Source organism: Leuciscus leuciscus (assembly GCF_965113295.1).
Source record: "Leuciscus leuciscus genome assembly, chromosome: 20".
NCBI lineage: Eukaryota > Metazoa > Chordata > Actinopteri > Cypriniformes > Leuciscidae > Leuciscus > Leuciscus leuciscus.
The window spans coordinates 15,845,110-15,859,271 of NC_138744.1; the positions used below are offsets into that span (position 1 = coordinate 15,845,110).

At 36.8% G+C, this 14,162-nt stretch overlaps 2 protein-coding genes across 4 annotated transcripts; both read left to right on the forward strand.

Moving 5' to 3' along the window:
• The first annotated feature begins 1,385 nt into the window (after positions 1-1,385).
• Positions 1,386-8,864, forward strand: fxyd6l (FXYD domain containing ion transport regulator 6 like). 2 transcript variants are annotated; one of them, XM_082149203.1, is made up of 10 exons: positions 1,386-1,682; positions 2,940-2,996; positions 3,229-3,255; positions 4,790-4,813; positions 5,250-5,273; positions 6,928-7,002; positions 7,646-7,679; positions 8,170-8,201; positions 8,275-8,311; positions 8,407-8,864. In XM_082149203.1, the coding sequence occupies exons 2-9, from the start codon at positions 2,945-2,947 to the stop codon at positions 8,283-8,285; spliced, it is 279 nt and encodes a 92-aa protein (XP_082005329.1). In that variant the 5' UTR covers positions 1,386-1,682; positions 2,940-2,944; the 3' UTR covers positions 8,286-8,311; positions 8,407-8,864. The 2 variants fall into 2 exon arrangements, with proteins under 2 accessions (XP_082005329.1, XP_082005330.1); XM_082149204.1 differs by lacking the exon at positions 3,229-3,255 and having other exon boundaries at positions 1,392-1,682.
• Positions 8,865-9,003: 139 nt separating this feature from the next.
• Positions 9,004-14,068, forward strand: fxyd7 (FXYD domain containing ion transport regulator 7). 2 transcript variants are annotated; one of them, XM_082149202.1, is made up of 7 exons: positions 9,004-10,014; positions 10,096-10,158; positions 11,353-11,391; positions 11,728-11,802; positions 12,167-12,194; positions 12,770-12,810; positions 12,904-13,065. In XM_082149202.1, exons 2-7 carry the CDS (start codon positions 10,143-10,145, stop codon positions 12,921-12,923), a joined length of 219 nt encoding a protein of 72 aa, XP_082005328.1. In that variant the 5' UTR covers positions 9,004-10,014; positions 10,096-10,142; the 3' UTR covers positions 12,924-13,065. The 2 variants fall into 2 exon arrangements, with proteins under 2 accessions (XP_082005328.1, XP_082005327.1); XM_082149201.1 differs by lacking the exons at positions 9,004-10,014; positions 12,167-12,194 and having other exon boundaries at positions 10,021-10,158; positions 12,904-14,068.
• Positions 14,069-14,162: the final 94 nt, after the last annotated feature.

The following is a 14,162-nucleotide window of genomic DNA, read 5'->3' on the forward strand; positions in this document are numbered from 1 at the left end:
CGGGAGTAAGTTCAACCAACCCAGAGTATGTTCATGGTTAACACACCAGACATTCTCAATAGAGCGACGAATCAATGAGTCACCATGGGAACATAAGCTAAAAAAAAACACGCCATACTACTACTTTCTTCTTCTTTTGTTAAATGCTGATTTACAGTGCATATCGCCACCTTTTTGGTGATTGTGCAATGATTTTTGCACAACACTTAAAGTTACCTCTGTTTTTTGGAACCGAAAGTTGTGGTTATCCACTTACTTACCCTTAAACATATGTATGCCCCACAACCTGCTTTCTGGACTGGCATGTCCGTGACAATATTAACACAGTTTGTTGTTTGCTTTTGAGATCTGAGAGAGTGTGTGGACCTGAACATAGTGACATGTGACGTCACACTTAAGCGGATATTGAAATATGTGGGATCCCTCCAGGAATGGCCATTGTGGCTGCATTCAGTTATGGGCTTTTACCACAAGATTTTAACCCCCTCCCCAAAAAGAAACTCATGACTTAAGGTCAAACCCAAAGCAAAAGGGTAAACAGTTGATGGGTTTTAAAAGTATGTTTTGTTTTGTATATGGATTATGCATTTATATAGCTTATTACCACAATAGTTAATTACATGAATCAGAACACGTTTTCATATAAAGTAAGAAATTGCAATCAAATGAGGTAAAACCTTGGCAACCTTGGTAAAACAGTAGTTTACCACTTTGTGTCAGGGTCATTATATTGGACAAAAGAGAAATCTATACATCTAGGTAATGTAGATAGAACTACATCTTCAAGACATCTGAGCGCGTAATTTGAAAACCCATCTTGTTTTATATGCATTCAATTTCCAAATAATAAAGTTGCGATTAGTCTTTTCTTCTCTATATTGTGACGGCTTCTAGAACAAGAAAAAAATGTAGGGCGAGACTTTTTGTTCATCTGGAATTGACTGAATCATTTTGGTTAGCTATTGCTGTGATTGAGTGACAGGCTATCCCGCCCTCGCGCCAGTAAACATGTAATCAGAAGAGATGTTGCAAACGGGAGGGGGACGTTATTTTGATTAATAAATAAAACATTAATAAAAACAAATGTGTCTGGATAAATAATTTATAATAAATAATGTAATATTTCATGGTAACTTTAAGAACATTTTCTAAATGTCAGATGTTAAATAGACAGGCAACGTTCCGGAGACATGCATGTGCAAACGCCCTCAATAAATAGCCTACATCTTCCAGACGTCTATATGTGATGTTTGCGCGAGGCAACCCTCAGGAGATTGCGCCCTAAATATGTCCCATAAAATCATTTAAAGGTCGATCACTTGCCTGCCTTAACCCAGGTCAGAGCAGAGGTCTATGGTATGAACTATGAAGCAATGATGAGCTCCGTGAGAGCCGGGGAGGAGTCTAGCTCCGCTACTACAGTCAGGCGCGCGTTCGTACATTACAAAATATTTACATGTACGTATCATGTCCACTACTAAGATTACGGGCAGCTCAGTTTAAGAAATAGCTTTTTGAAACTCGGATGAAAAGAAATTAGACTTTTGATAGAAATTGGAATCACCTTAATTCTCACTCATTCTTTAGACATTTTACCGAATATACTTTCGTCGAGAGTTTTCTTCTAATTTGCCTCAGGGATTCGATAAAACCGGATTTTTCTCTTGAGCAGTAACGAGCAGGTAAGACTTCCACGCGCTTTGCATTTAAGAAAATAAGTTTGTTCAACTATTACTACTTTTAACGCAATATTTTTTGCACAACTACCACATGGTTCTTTGTAAATGCTTTTTGCAAATGTGTGATCTGTTGTTCCAATCGATCTGTTCAAAAACAGGTGATTGTATCACGTGCCGTTTATATACATGCAGCATCGAATGCATTTTTTTAAATATTTTTATTTGTATTTGTTGTTTGCTCTTTCTTTGTTTAACATTTACAAGAATGCAGTCTTGATTAAATCGGCAGCTGGAGCACGTGACCAGCAATATCACATTACTGCTCCTTGAGAGTTGTTTTGCAGACCTTGTTTTAAATCACGTACTGCTAAGAAGTTTTACTGTTCTGTAGGATTAGTTATGTTTATGGAGAGAAAGCTTTCCTGCGAGTGCGACCACCAAGCAATTCAGTAAAACCCCACAAATGTGGGTTAAATGGGGGAGGGGGCTTCTGTGTCTTAGTGCCAGAATTGTATATGGGACTCCTCCTCAATATTTATCCTGTGTAGAAAGGTTTTAGTGACGCATCTGTGCAATAACTGTACTTTACTGTGGTCTTTCTGTACACAAATGAATTAGGTTTAATCTAAGATGTTCAGAGACCACTGAAGTCTCAGCAATCAATTGCTGATTACTAGACGGTGTAGGTTTTGAGATGGGCATTATCTGGTGTGTGTTTTGGAGTTACAGCTGAAACGAACACTTATGTCTGTAAGGCTTAAGCCACTCACCAAATATCATCTGAAATGTCACACCCTACAGGCATGTTCCTTGGGCTCCTTATACCACCGTTTTGAGGTGGTCCTCCAAAAATAGAGCCTTTTGGCCATTCTTGGCAACAGGAGACAAACATGCGGGGAACTGATCTTTTTTGTGCAGGGCATTTTCAGCTTTTAGACGCAGTGTCTGAAATGCTCCATCTATTAATCACTTATTATTTTCTGTGGAAGTTCTATTGTTTAAATGTAATACAAAAGAAAACCTTTTGTCACTCATCCAACAAACAAAGTCACCCACAACTGCCAGGATTTCAATTCAGGCTTAAAGTGATTTGTTAAATGGTCAAACTAACTTCATTTTACACTTGTTTTCAAGTAAAATGAGGGAAGTGAGACATCTTTAGTCAGGTTTTTGCTTCCCACAAGAACTGAAGCATGTGTGTGAAATTTTACAGGGATTCAAGACAGCCCAGTGTCTCACACTCACTTGTTTTTTTTTCAGACAAGATGGAACTTTGTGTTGCTGCAGTGTTTTTGTCCTACTTCGCTCCAGCTCTGGGTGAGTGCTGTTACTTTTGTTCTTTATTTGCTCTACTGTTTATTAAATTTTTTATGGGCTTTTTACAGACATCTTCTCTACTTTACTCTGATAAATCAGTGTTTTTACATAAACTAGAAAGTCTTCCTCAGAAATGTTCAAGAGTATAATTAGACCGAACAATATATTAAAAGTATTATTGTCCTGCGCAGACTTCCCCTTAGAGATTAACGGTATGTGTGTATGTGTGCAGGATCAGCTTTTGGCAGGGAAATGCCAGGTAAGTGTGTAGACTAGAGGGTTAGTGACGCACTGCGATGTGAGTGATCAACAAAGATGAATTTCAAGTTTTTCTGTGCTTCTGTTTTGTATCGAGGCTTTTTCTGTTTATTTTTGTTTCATAAAACTTGACTGCAGCTGTTGCACTTAACTGTTTTTCTGATACTGGAGCAGGTTTGCAGTTTTGGCTTAACATATTTTTGGCACGTTTCTCAAACGGTTCCACAGTGTCTTGTTTCTGCTTATTACACCTTTCCCTGAAGGGTTTTTCTGAAAAGCCCATGAAGTAACACTCTCGCACTACAAGGCTTGAGACTTTTTCAAGTGTGCCAATGCAGCTCATGTTGTACCCAACCTTGAGTAAATGCAGTTTTGCTACTTCTTAAGATTGATTGACCTCGCAACATTTTAAGTATTGCTGTTGGAATGTTTTCTATTGAGATTTGTCCACTTTTAGTAGTTTCAGGACTGTGAATAAGGCTAATCCTTTGGATTTCTGCAAGAATTGTTGCATTCTCAGACACTTATTTTGGGTTGTTGCCAAAACCAACATTTGAATACACCATTTCAGCACGATTTAAGTCAGATTGGCCAGTGTGTGTACTCATGTAAATACTGCAAACATAATCATGCATGTGTAATGGTTTTTGTCCACGAAGTATTTGCATCAATGCTTTGTCCATTGTTTTTGAAAGGGAAGGAGGGAGAGAGAGAAGGAGAGATCATTATGGATAACCAAAGTCTTAGTCAGACTATTCATAATGTTTAATGGGAGATTTGGAGCGATGCCTTCAACATTTTTGTTTACAAAAGCAGCTCCTCTGAAAAGACTCTTTAAAAACATGTTGCTCTATTATTACTCCACTGATGCATTTGTAACATAAAATGGGGACATATAATCCTAAAGAATCTTTTCAGGCAAATGCCCGAGAAGAACTTAATAAACATGTCAAATTTTAGAGAATTAGGCTCTTTTTTTATTCTCTAGTTTACTCTTGGAGAGATTTATTGTCTTGTTTCATTGAAGAATATAGCAATTATTATGATTTCTTCAGAGATGAGTTCTTAAAATAGCCTTCCTGTTTAATAAGTCTCATAGTTAAACATTTTTAATATATATATATTTTTTTATCTGGCATAATAAAATGAAGTGATTAAGATTGGCTGTCACAGTGTGAGCATTTCTCTTGTGTCTACCATGCTTGTACACATGCTTTTTGCAGATATTGCCATATTTTAGACTGTTTTATGGCTGTATGTGTGTCTGTGTCCAAACATCTTTACTGTTGAAATGTAGTGTGCAACCATAATGTTAACACTGTAGTGCACTGGAATGTTTAGCTGCCAGTTTTATATTAAGCAGTTTTAGAATCAAGTCCTATATTAATTTAAATTGCACTAATTAAATAGTTTTTTTCCTCTAAATGCAATTAGAATAAGAAGAGAATCTAATGGTTTTGTTCATAATAGTTTGACTGGCATAAACAACATTTTTGCTTGGTTAGATTTTAATTGAAACTTATTCTCTCCATCAGCTTCCAAAATGGATGAAGTTCACGGTAAGTGTCTTCTAGTCTACAGTAGATTTTACATTAACCAAACGTCTTATTGGCTTATTAACATTGTTTTTAGCCAGGCTAGACCAGGTTTATATATTGTGTGCCTTGAAACAAACCTTGTGTGTTTGGCACTATAAGCTTTTAGTTAACAATGGGTGCAAAAATTATGGAGTCACCAGTCAGAAAGCTTTTATCCTCTTACAGTAAATTCCACACAGTTTCAATTTGTCTACAGCATTCTGATATTTGAGAAATGGCTTGCAGATACGTAGATAATTTTTTTTGGGGGGGGGGGCTCTAGAATGCTGTCATTTATCATCTTAAATTCTCCTAATATTTTACATTTTGAATGCTACCAGTATCTGAATTTTTTTTTTTTTTTTTTTACCTTTACCGAGTTTTGACTCTAGTTATTTTCATTTTTTTCTCCCACCAGAGTACGACAAGCCATTTCATTATGGTGAGTATAGATGGACTTTAGCTGCTTAGCCAGTTTACATTATATGGATTAAGGAAATCTCTTGGTTGACTTCATAAAGCTGATAGGGAAAAATGCTAGTAGGGTACAACAGGGCTAAAGGCACATCTTAAGAAAAATGTGCTTTCCACTAATCCCATAGTGTATGATTGCAGAAAAAATATATATGTTTGTAGTGAACATTGATGGAGCAACAGATTTTGTATGAAAATAAATCATAAGTGGTTTATTTTGTTTAATAATCTAATCAGTGTATGAGGTGACAGGGTGGGCATTTTACCCCACACATGGGATAAAAGGCTCACCGGCATGGGGCAATAGGCACACTTTATTTATACAAATACTTAAACTAAAATAATAAGTTAACATGAACTTAAAATATACATGAACATAAAATATAAGTTGACAAAATAATGTTTGAACAATATACTTGGTCAAACAATCACTTTAGCAAAGTTTGTACTATTTTAAAAATACAGAAACAAAATTATTTTAAAAAGTAAAGATTCTGAAAGCATTGAATGAGATCCCATATTCATGTTAATATAGGTTTACAGTAGTAACAATAAATTATATTTTATTATATGATTAATAATTGTATTAATAATACGGTCATTATCTCTAAGGTCGACACCAAACTTAGGCTAATATATGATATTTGCCATCTGAATCTAACCATTTGTTTATCATGTTAATTATTTTGCCTTTAGCTCCGACAGCATGGGCGCCTTTTACCCCAAATACCATACTTTTACATATTTTTTGTTACGTTTTTATCACCTAGTGGTTTAGAGGAAAATCCTTTTATCCCGGTGCGCCTTTAGCACAGTTGTACCCTACTTATTGAGGCATTTGTGTTTTTCAATGTATTGTATTTTGTATTTATTTTTGTCATTTTATTATGGGAGTTACTGATGCTTCCCATACTGTGCTGAGTACTGTTGTATTAGCAAGGGCTTTTGGGGCCAAAGTGCATCACCCTGCACAGGAAACATCTGGGAAGTCAGCGAGGTTTGCGTTTCCCATTCTGTTTTTCCAAAATAAATGGAAACTACTCACCCCGGGACTAAGCTTCTGTAAAGCACATCAGTCAAAATCTGATATCTACCCCAGAATTTCCAGTTCATTGTCCATACTTGGATATATAAATGATCTGTCCCATTTACAATTATAAAGAACAATGAAGAGCCCTACTTAGAAAGCAAACTACTAAGCAAACTCTCGGGAAAAGTCATTCTTTAGCTTCTTCATTATGCTCAGGAGAATATTGTTTGTGCGTATTGTGTTTGCCTTAACACTGGTAAGCAGGCCCAAACGGAATCTGCAGACCTTTCTTCACATTTTCTGTGCTTATTTTAGGGGAAATTTAGTTGAAATGGTTATTACATTTTTGTTAAAATTTGATAAATCATGTTCTGCAGGCACAGATTCCGTGAGCGCCTGCTACAAAAGGGCTGATTTCTGAACGAATCTTAACTTGTGTATTGTTTTGCCATATTGCAACTTTTTTTATTTACAATATATTTTAAGCTTGTGTGGAATGTTTCTAATTTAACTCATGTATCATTCATATTTTCAAATTGTAAACATGCGTCATTTGTGCATTTGTACATGGTCTTCTGAATCCTCCTTCCAGATTATGAATCTCTGAGGATCGGTGGTATGGTCTTTGCCGTGATACTCTTCTTGATGGGCATCTTCCTCATTGTCAGTGAGTTCCAAACTATCTGCGTTCTAGGCTGAAAACGAGTTATGTTTTAATAAATGTCACGGGGAGCATGGAGTTGGTCAACATTTTGAATTTCATTTTCATTTTCATTTCATGAACATTGTACTGCATGGCATCAAATAGATACTCCATACATTATAGATAAAGCAACCTTTGAACCGTTTCTGTATATTTTTGTCGATATTGGTCTAAAAAGTGTATCCGCGCACACAGATAAACAAATATCGGTTACTGAGGGTAGACTGGTTTCAGGCCAGGATGTCTTTCATAACCTCTAAGTTTAAACCTCTCTACGATACCCAACACCGCACCATGCCTTATGCCTTATAGTGTTCCTTCAGTGCAGGGACAAGCAGACTGTCTAACCCTTGACTCTCTTGCTCTGAAACCCCCACCAGCCCACATAAATTACTACTGAGAAGCTGTCTGTTATACAGACCATATGAGTTGTTTATAAGGACAGTAATCTGGCTCTTTACCCATGTGGAATTTCTCATGTTACAAAGCAACATGTTACAGGAAAATGCTATGTGCTACATCTAAGACACCATGTGAATGTATTTCTCTTGTATGTTATAATAAACCACCATTTGTTTGGGTCTGATTTCTGGTTTGTTTCCTATAGGTCGGAAATGCCGCTGCAAAGGGAAAAAGTCAAAGTAAGGGGCTAAGAAAACTATAATAAATCTTATTCTACCAGAATGTTCAGGCTAAAGCCGCGGCCACATTTACCGTTGTTCGGCCAACAGAAAGCTAATTGCTTCGATACAGACTTCTGTGTGACACTTTTCACCATTGACAATGGACCTTTTTGCCACCGAAATGTCCCTAATAAGACCGCATCTTTAAAGTCAGCATGAAACATAAATTGTAATAGTGTTTTCCTCCATATTTTCACACAAACCGCTTCTCGAACAGGAAATAATGTATGTGTGTGAGTGTTTGTTGAATATCGCAATACTCCTTAAAAACAAGAATTGATCATTTTGTTTTCATGCTGACTTTATTAAAGGTTCCAATGGTGAAACCTGCTTTTGTAATCTTAAATAGATTATAGAACCATTTCTATATAATCACCATTCATTTCTCTGCTGTTCAGAATAGATCTTTTGACTTGTCGCTCATGTTGTCTCTTTATCTTCTTCACAGGCCAGTGGGAATTGACACAGAGGCAGCCAGAGGTGAGAATATTCTGTTTTATTTGGATTCGTGACACTTGAAAAGAAACAGACATTTACTGTATTTTTATTCCAGGTGCAAAATAAAGTAAACCGAGGGAACAGAGAAACAGGTGACACTGCCTCTACTTTTGGATTTATTGTGATGTTATATATCCTGCATAAATGGTTAAGACTATCTCTGCTGTCCTTTGGTTCCTTTTGACAGAAAGCATGGCTTCTTAAGGAGAATCTTAATCAAAACTGTGGCCATTCGGAAGAAAATGTCCCTTGAGGATTTAGTTCTAGTGTTCACCACAGTTTTTTAAATTTGTATTGCAATATTTCTTTGTCTTTTGGATGCATGACAGTACGAGTGCTCCTTTTTAAAAATTGAAAAGTAAAAAAAAAAACATTTCAATAAAACTGTTAATTCTCAGCTAGAAATACTTTGCCATAATGTTTAATTGAGCACCTGATATCTGTGAGATTTGTGCCAAGTTTTTGTCATGTGCTTTTCAGCTTTCAGTGAAGTTTATGAAATGTGTAGTATAGTATGTGTAAGTGCTCAGTAGCTAAAGGAAATAGTAGGCATTTTATACATTTTGTAAATTGTCCTTCCAGTTTTGTCACAAATTGACAATAAAGCTGTACACTGTAGTTGAAAATAAAGTGATTTCAATGGAATTTCTTTTAAGTGTCATCGATAAAATGATGCAACGGTTATGTAACATTTGTGCTTGGCATCTGCCCTGGTCTGTCTCTCCTATTCAGTGTGTTATAAATAGTTGACCCTGTTATTAGTCATATTAATACAACCAGTTTGATCTTTTAGCTGTGTAGATGATTTTGCAATAGTATTTAGATTCTGTAAAAAAAAAAAAAAATCTGTGCATGTTGAATATTATATTATACACGGTTCTCTGATATTTAATTATAATTGGTCTGTGTGCGGGTAGATATTTCTGTAGAATGAATGTTGCCCATAGCAACATAACGGCGTGTCGTATTAATTTATCTTTTCTCCCCAAATCACCACAACTTGGGGAGGCTCATTGGCGCCATCTTGCGATTCAAACCGATTACTAGGACAACAAATGCTATGAAAAATGGCATGTCACGTGAGGACTCCTAAATTAAAGGAAAAGGCGAAAATATCAGACTGAGGAACAATGAACCGAAGAGATGCATGAGAGAACACTTTAAAAACTAAATTAATAAATTAATCAATATGTAGTCAAAAAGGAATCTTGATTGCAGATTTATAAAAATAAATTAATATTGTATTTAATTTTTTGCAGTGTTCGTGTTGGCAGATCATATTGTGCTGTAATTTTCTTACACAACGGCATTTCAGTCACATGTAGCCTAAGTTATTTTATAAGCAACCGTGAAATAAGAGGTCGGAGTTTATTTTTCGATAGTAATCGCTTGTGTATAAGACAAGTGGTGTTAGGAATGGTTTAAGCGCATATACAACCTTTCAATCTAGGATTTTATCGGCGTTGCGCTTTGAAGAATTCTTGATAATCATTTGTATACTGGCTTTTGTTTGAGTGCGTTCAAAATGCATCCCGAGGCGCACAATCCACGCCCAAATCTTTGTGAGGTTATCCTCCTGCAGACCCCGGTCCTGATGCTGCATAGGTGGGGTTCTGTGTGTCGCATGTATTCACTGGGGGGTGTTGGGGGGTGTTGGGGGGGGGGGGGGGGGGGGTGTTTGGCTCAGGATCCCCACCGCATTGGACAGCATGCATTTTATCTACCCAACGCCAGACCCGGGAGCTTCCCCTACCGAATTAAAGGGAACACCGACAGATCTGCACCGCTAGGGGGCGTAAGTATAACTCCCGAAGCCCAGCATCGACGCAGTGCTCCACCAAGCTCTCTTCTCTTCATTCATTGTGCTCAATTTCAGCCTGTAGCAAGATCAAGGAAGCCTTGTCTAGAAAGAGCACTGCAGTCATGGCAGTTTCAACAGGTTTGTCTATTTATTGCATTTGTATGCTTTTAAAGATGAAACTGCATGGTGTGGCATAATGAATAATCAAACAAATTTTAGAACGTGCACTGTTAAATAAGTGAGACTTAAGCTGTTAGTCGTGAGTATGTCTATATGAAGTTGTCCTATGCATATTCGGGAATTGCAGTCTGATTTATTTTATAATTTTTGGGGGGTAGGCTACTACTGCTGATAGGCTACTTCTATGGTATTGTTTTAAAACTATTTTAATACATTTAAAATGAGAACAATGCATTCTTTGAAAGCGCCGTTATTGAACGATGGATTCAATTAATTATTCACAAAAAAAAAGAAGAAAATAGTCAAACCCGTATGACTGTTCCCTTTAACACAAAATGCTGAAGAATGGCAGTCTCATTCACTTACCTTTTTTTCTATACAATGAGAATGAAGAGTGGAATAACATAAGGGTGAGTAAATGATGAAAATGTTCATTAAGTGTGGATTATCCCTTTAAGAGTGAATCTGAAGCTGAGAATCGCCAACTAAGCAGTTGCAAACCCCTGAAGTTCAGCACCGCATCATTGCGATAGAGCCAGTTCACGACACAAAACCTGTTTAATCCAAAGATATTACAAATATGTCTATATTACATGTTAGTTTGTGGGTTGCTTTTTTCCCCTCTCCATATAGGTAATAAAAGCTCTGACTATTGGCAGTTTGAACAGCTTTCTATTGATTCTCATTAGATGAAGGTCCACTCGCCTGTGGAGACTGCAGGTTCTCAGAGCGCGTGCACATCCAACCGGCTTGTCGCTGAGCTTGCAGTCTCGTTATGCAGATAATCAATCACCCGAATTACTGACGCTTTCTGCTGAAAACACTTGAGTTTGCAACATGAATTGTGCCTCGTCCATGCTCAAAAGCTAATTGAAATCACTGTTTATGATTTAATAATTCAATCGATTGCAGTCTGAATGTGTCTCAGCGTTATTTTAGAGCTCATTGACTCTGACAGTCCAGTCTACTATTGCCATATTTATAGATTTAATAAACCAGCATCTGTCCATGGTGCTGAACTCTGTCCCCTGCATTGTTTTCCTTACTTCACTCCTCGTCTTCACTGGCATCACATTGCTGCTAGGTCCATAGTAAGCCTATCGATGTTTCTATTGTTTCAGCGTTGTTAAAAATATTTAAATGTATTTACAGAGTCATACATGAATTTGGACCAGAGTGCCTTTCATTATGGTAAGCAGTTGAGTATTGCATGGCCTTATTTATTTATTTAAAATGTAAAGGCCCGGTTTCACAGACAGGGCTTAGATTAAGCCAGGATTAGGCCTTAGTTCAATTAGGAAATTTAAGTAGCTTTTATAAAAGTGCTTTAGAAAAAAACAATACCGGTGTGCATCTTGAGACAAAACAACGGCACTGACATATTTTCAGATATATGAATGCAAGTTGCTTCCAGTTAAAACAGCTCAAACATGCATGTTAGTCTGGGACTAGCTTAAGCCTTGTCTGTGAAACTGAGGGAAAGTCAGTAAAACAGAGTATGTCACCACTCTTGATTTCTGAGCTCAGATTACGAGACGTTGCGGACCACGGGTGTCATCCTAGCTGTGATTATGTTCGTTGGTGGAATTCTTATTGCTATGAGTAAGTCACTAACATAATAATCATAGACATTTTGTAATACAGGATGTGCTGAATGAGTGCAAATAATAGTAAATGGCTGTGATGTTAGATTGTAAATATTTTCTGGTCACGAAGGATCATCAAGAGTGGCATTCGCCTGACAATGATTGTAGTCAATCCCATTTTACTTCAATCAGTGCAGTGAACACAGTCAATTCACCAAATCATTTGTCTGAGTACTTCTGCAATTTAAAAAATGTTGGTTAATTTAAATGAGACTGAATTCATTCCTTTCAAACTGGCTGAACTGAAACTGAATTGACCCCAATCAAAGTCCCTTTCAATTACATATTTCACCATCTCTAAATGTTTTTTGCCCCAACAGGTAAAAAGTGCAAATGTACGAAATCCAAGTAAGCGGTTTTCACACGAATGTGCAGCCTTGACTGTGCATGTGGAATGAGCCCGTATAAAGGATGAGGAAACGTCTTGAACGAAAAAAGATGTACATGGAATTGATGGTGCCATGAGTGTTCTCTGTAAAGCTCCTTTACTGTTTGAATGCAGCCCCTGGTTTCTAAATCGATTGGTTTTTGAACTGACCAGCTTCTTCTTTCAGCTCACCTACACTGTCTATTCATCCAAACAACAGCACGTTTAACATACACGACCTCATGTACGCCTGTCGTGCTTATAAACACCGAAGTTATGTTTAAAATAAGACAGCAGAAAGTTTGTTGTTTTTGTGCTTCCCAAATTAAGAACTGAACTATGTGCTCTTTGTGTGGGTAGGCAGTGTGTATCAAGACTGATAAAATGCTCCGCATGTCGTCCTGAGAGGATCTGAATCGTCAGGCCCTTGCACACAAATCAACCAACAATACTTACATTTGATTAATGCGGATGAGCATGCTTGCTAAATATGGATTGCTTAGATGGACCAGCGTGGCTTATTGGCATAAATTGTATGATTTTTTCCCCACTACAGATCTAGTCCAGTGGAAGGCCCTCAGCCACCAAAGACAGAAGGTACAGTACATCAACATTAATTAATGTTCTACTCAAAAATACTGTCAGAATTTATTGAACGCCTGACTGATTTCGCCTCTTTTTCCTTTAAAGTTCCCCCTCAAACGGTGTAAAGCGGATGGTGCAACGGGGCGGCTCATTATAGTGAGAGGAAATGGTCAGACTCACAAAGTTACTTACAAGAATGTGGAGGAGAGTAGAACCCGCTTGACCTCTTTTTGTAACCTAAATGCTGATCTGTGGCTGTATTTTTAGGTCTCTCTGTAGAACTTGTGCTTCATTATGTCGTTTTGTGTTTATATAGTGCTAATGATACCATTCATGATGCACCTCATATGACTGCAGTTATTTGACTTATGCATGAATAATTTGCTTTAATTTGGATTTATTATATGAGGGCTAGATCTAAAGGCATTTTTTGGAAATACTTGCAGAGGGATAATGATTAGCAGACTGATTGAATGACAGATGTTTCATCTAATAGATTTCAATCCTTTAGACAGATATAATGAAATTTGAATTGAACACTCAAGAATAAACAACTTCTTAGCAGCTCTCCAGCATGGAACTATGCACAATGTGTCGCCCTGTGTAATTTGTGCATGGCAAGTGTCAACAAAATGTAAGACAGTTGTACAATTTTAGTATTTATGTCTTGTATTATATATTTATTTATTATTTTAGTTCCTGCATATTTATTATTTGTATAATGAATTATACTATTGGATCCATTCCATCCATTTACCGTTTTGACAACAACCGTATAAGATAATCTAAACATGCAACATCTTTTCGTTTACAAACTGTAAGGCCGTTTATTGGATCAGACATCATTATGCAACTGCGCATTACTTTATGTAGGGCATAGAAACTAAGAAAGTCTTGCCTTAAGAACTTATGGTGCAACAATCAAATACAGAGTTGCAAACTAACTAGTAGTTACTAAACCCCTAATATAACTTAACATTTAAGTAAAACCTCACGAGCAGCTGGTGGAACCTTACCTTGGAGTTAAACATGATCTTATGTCCATTGTCACAGCATGAATATTTGTATACTGTTTTCCAGTAAACAAAGCACTTTAGAGTTTAGACAGTAATACTTTACTCCTAAACTAAGTGTTACTAAAAGCAACTGATTTAATTGCAACTGAATGTATTTATGTCTCATGTACTAATAAATGAAAAGCATCCATATAACTTTTAGAATAATGAATCACTGTGCTTCTGTTCGCTCACCATGTTTTTTTTGTTTTTTTTTTGGAGGAATGCTTATGAATTCATTACAAGTATAAAGTTTTTTTGTGTGTGTATTATGCTTTGCAATGAAGTAATTGAGTATGACTAAGCAGC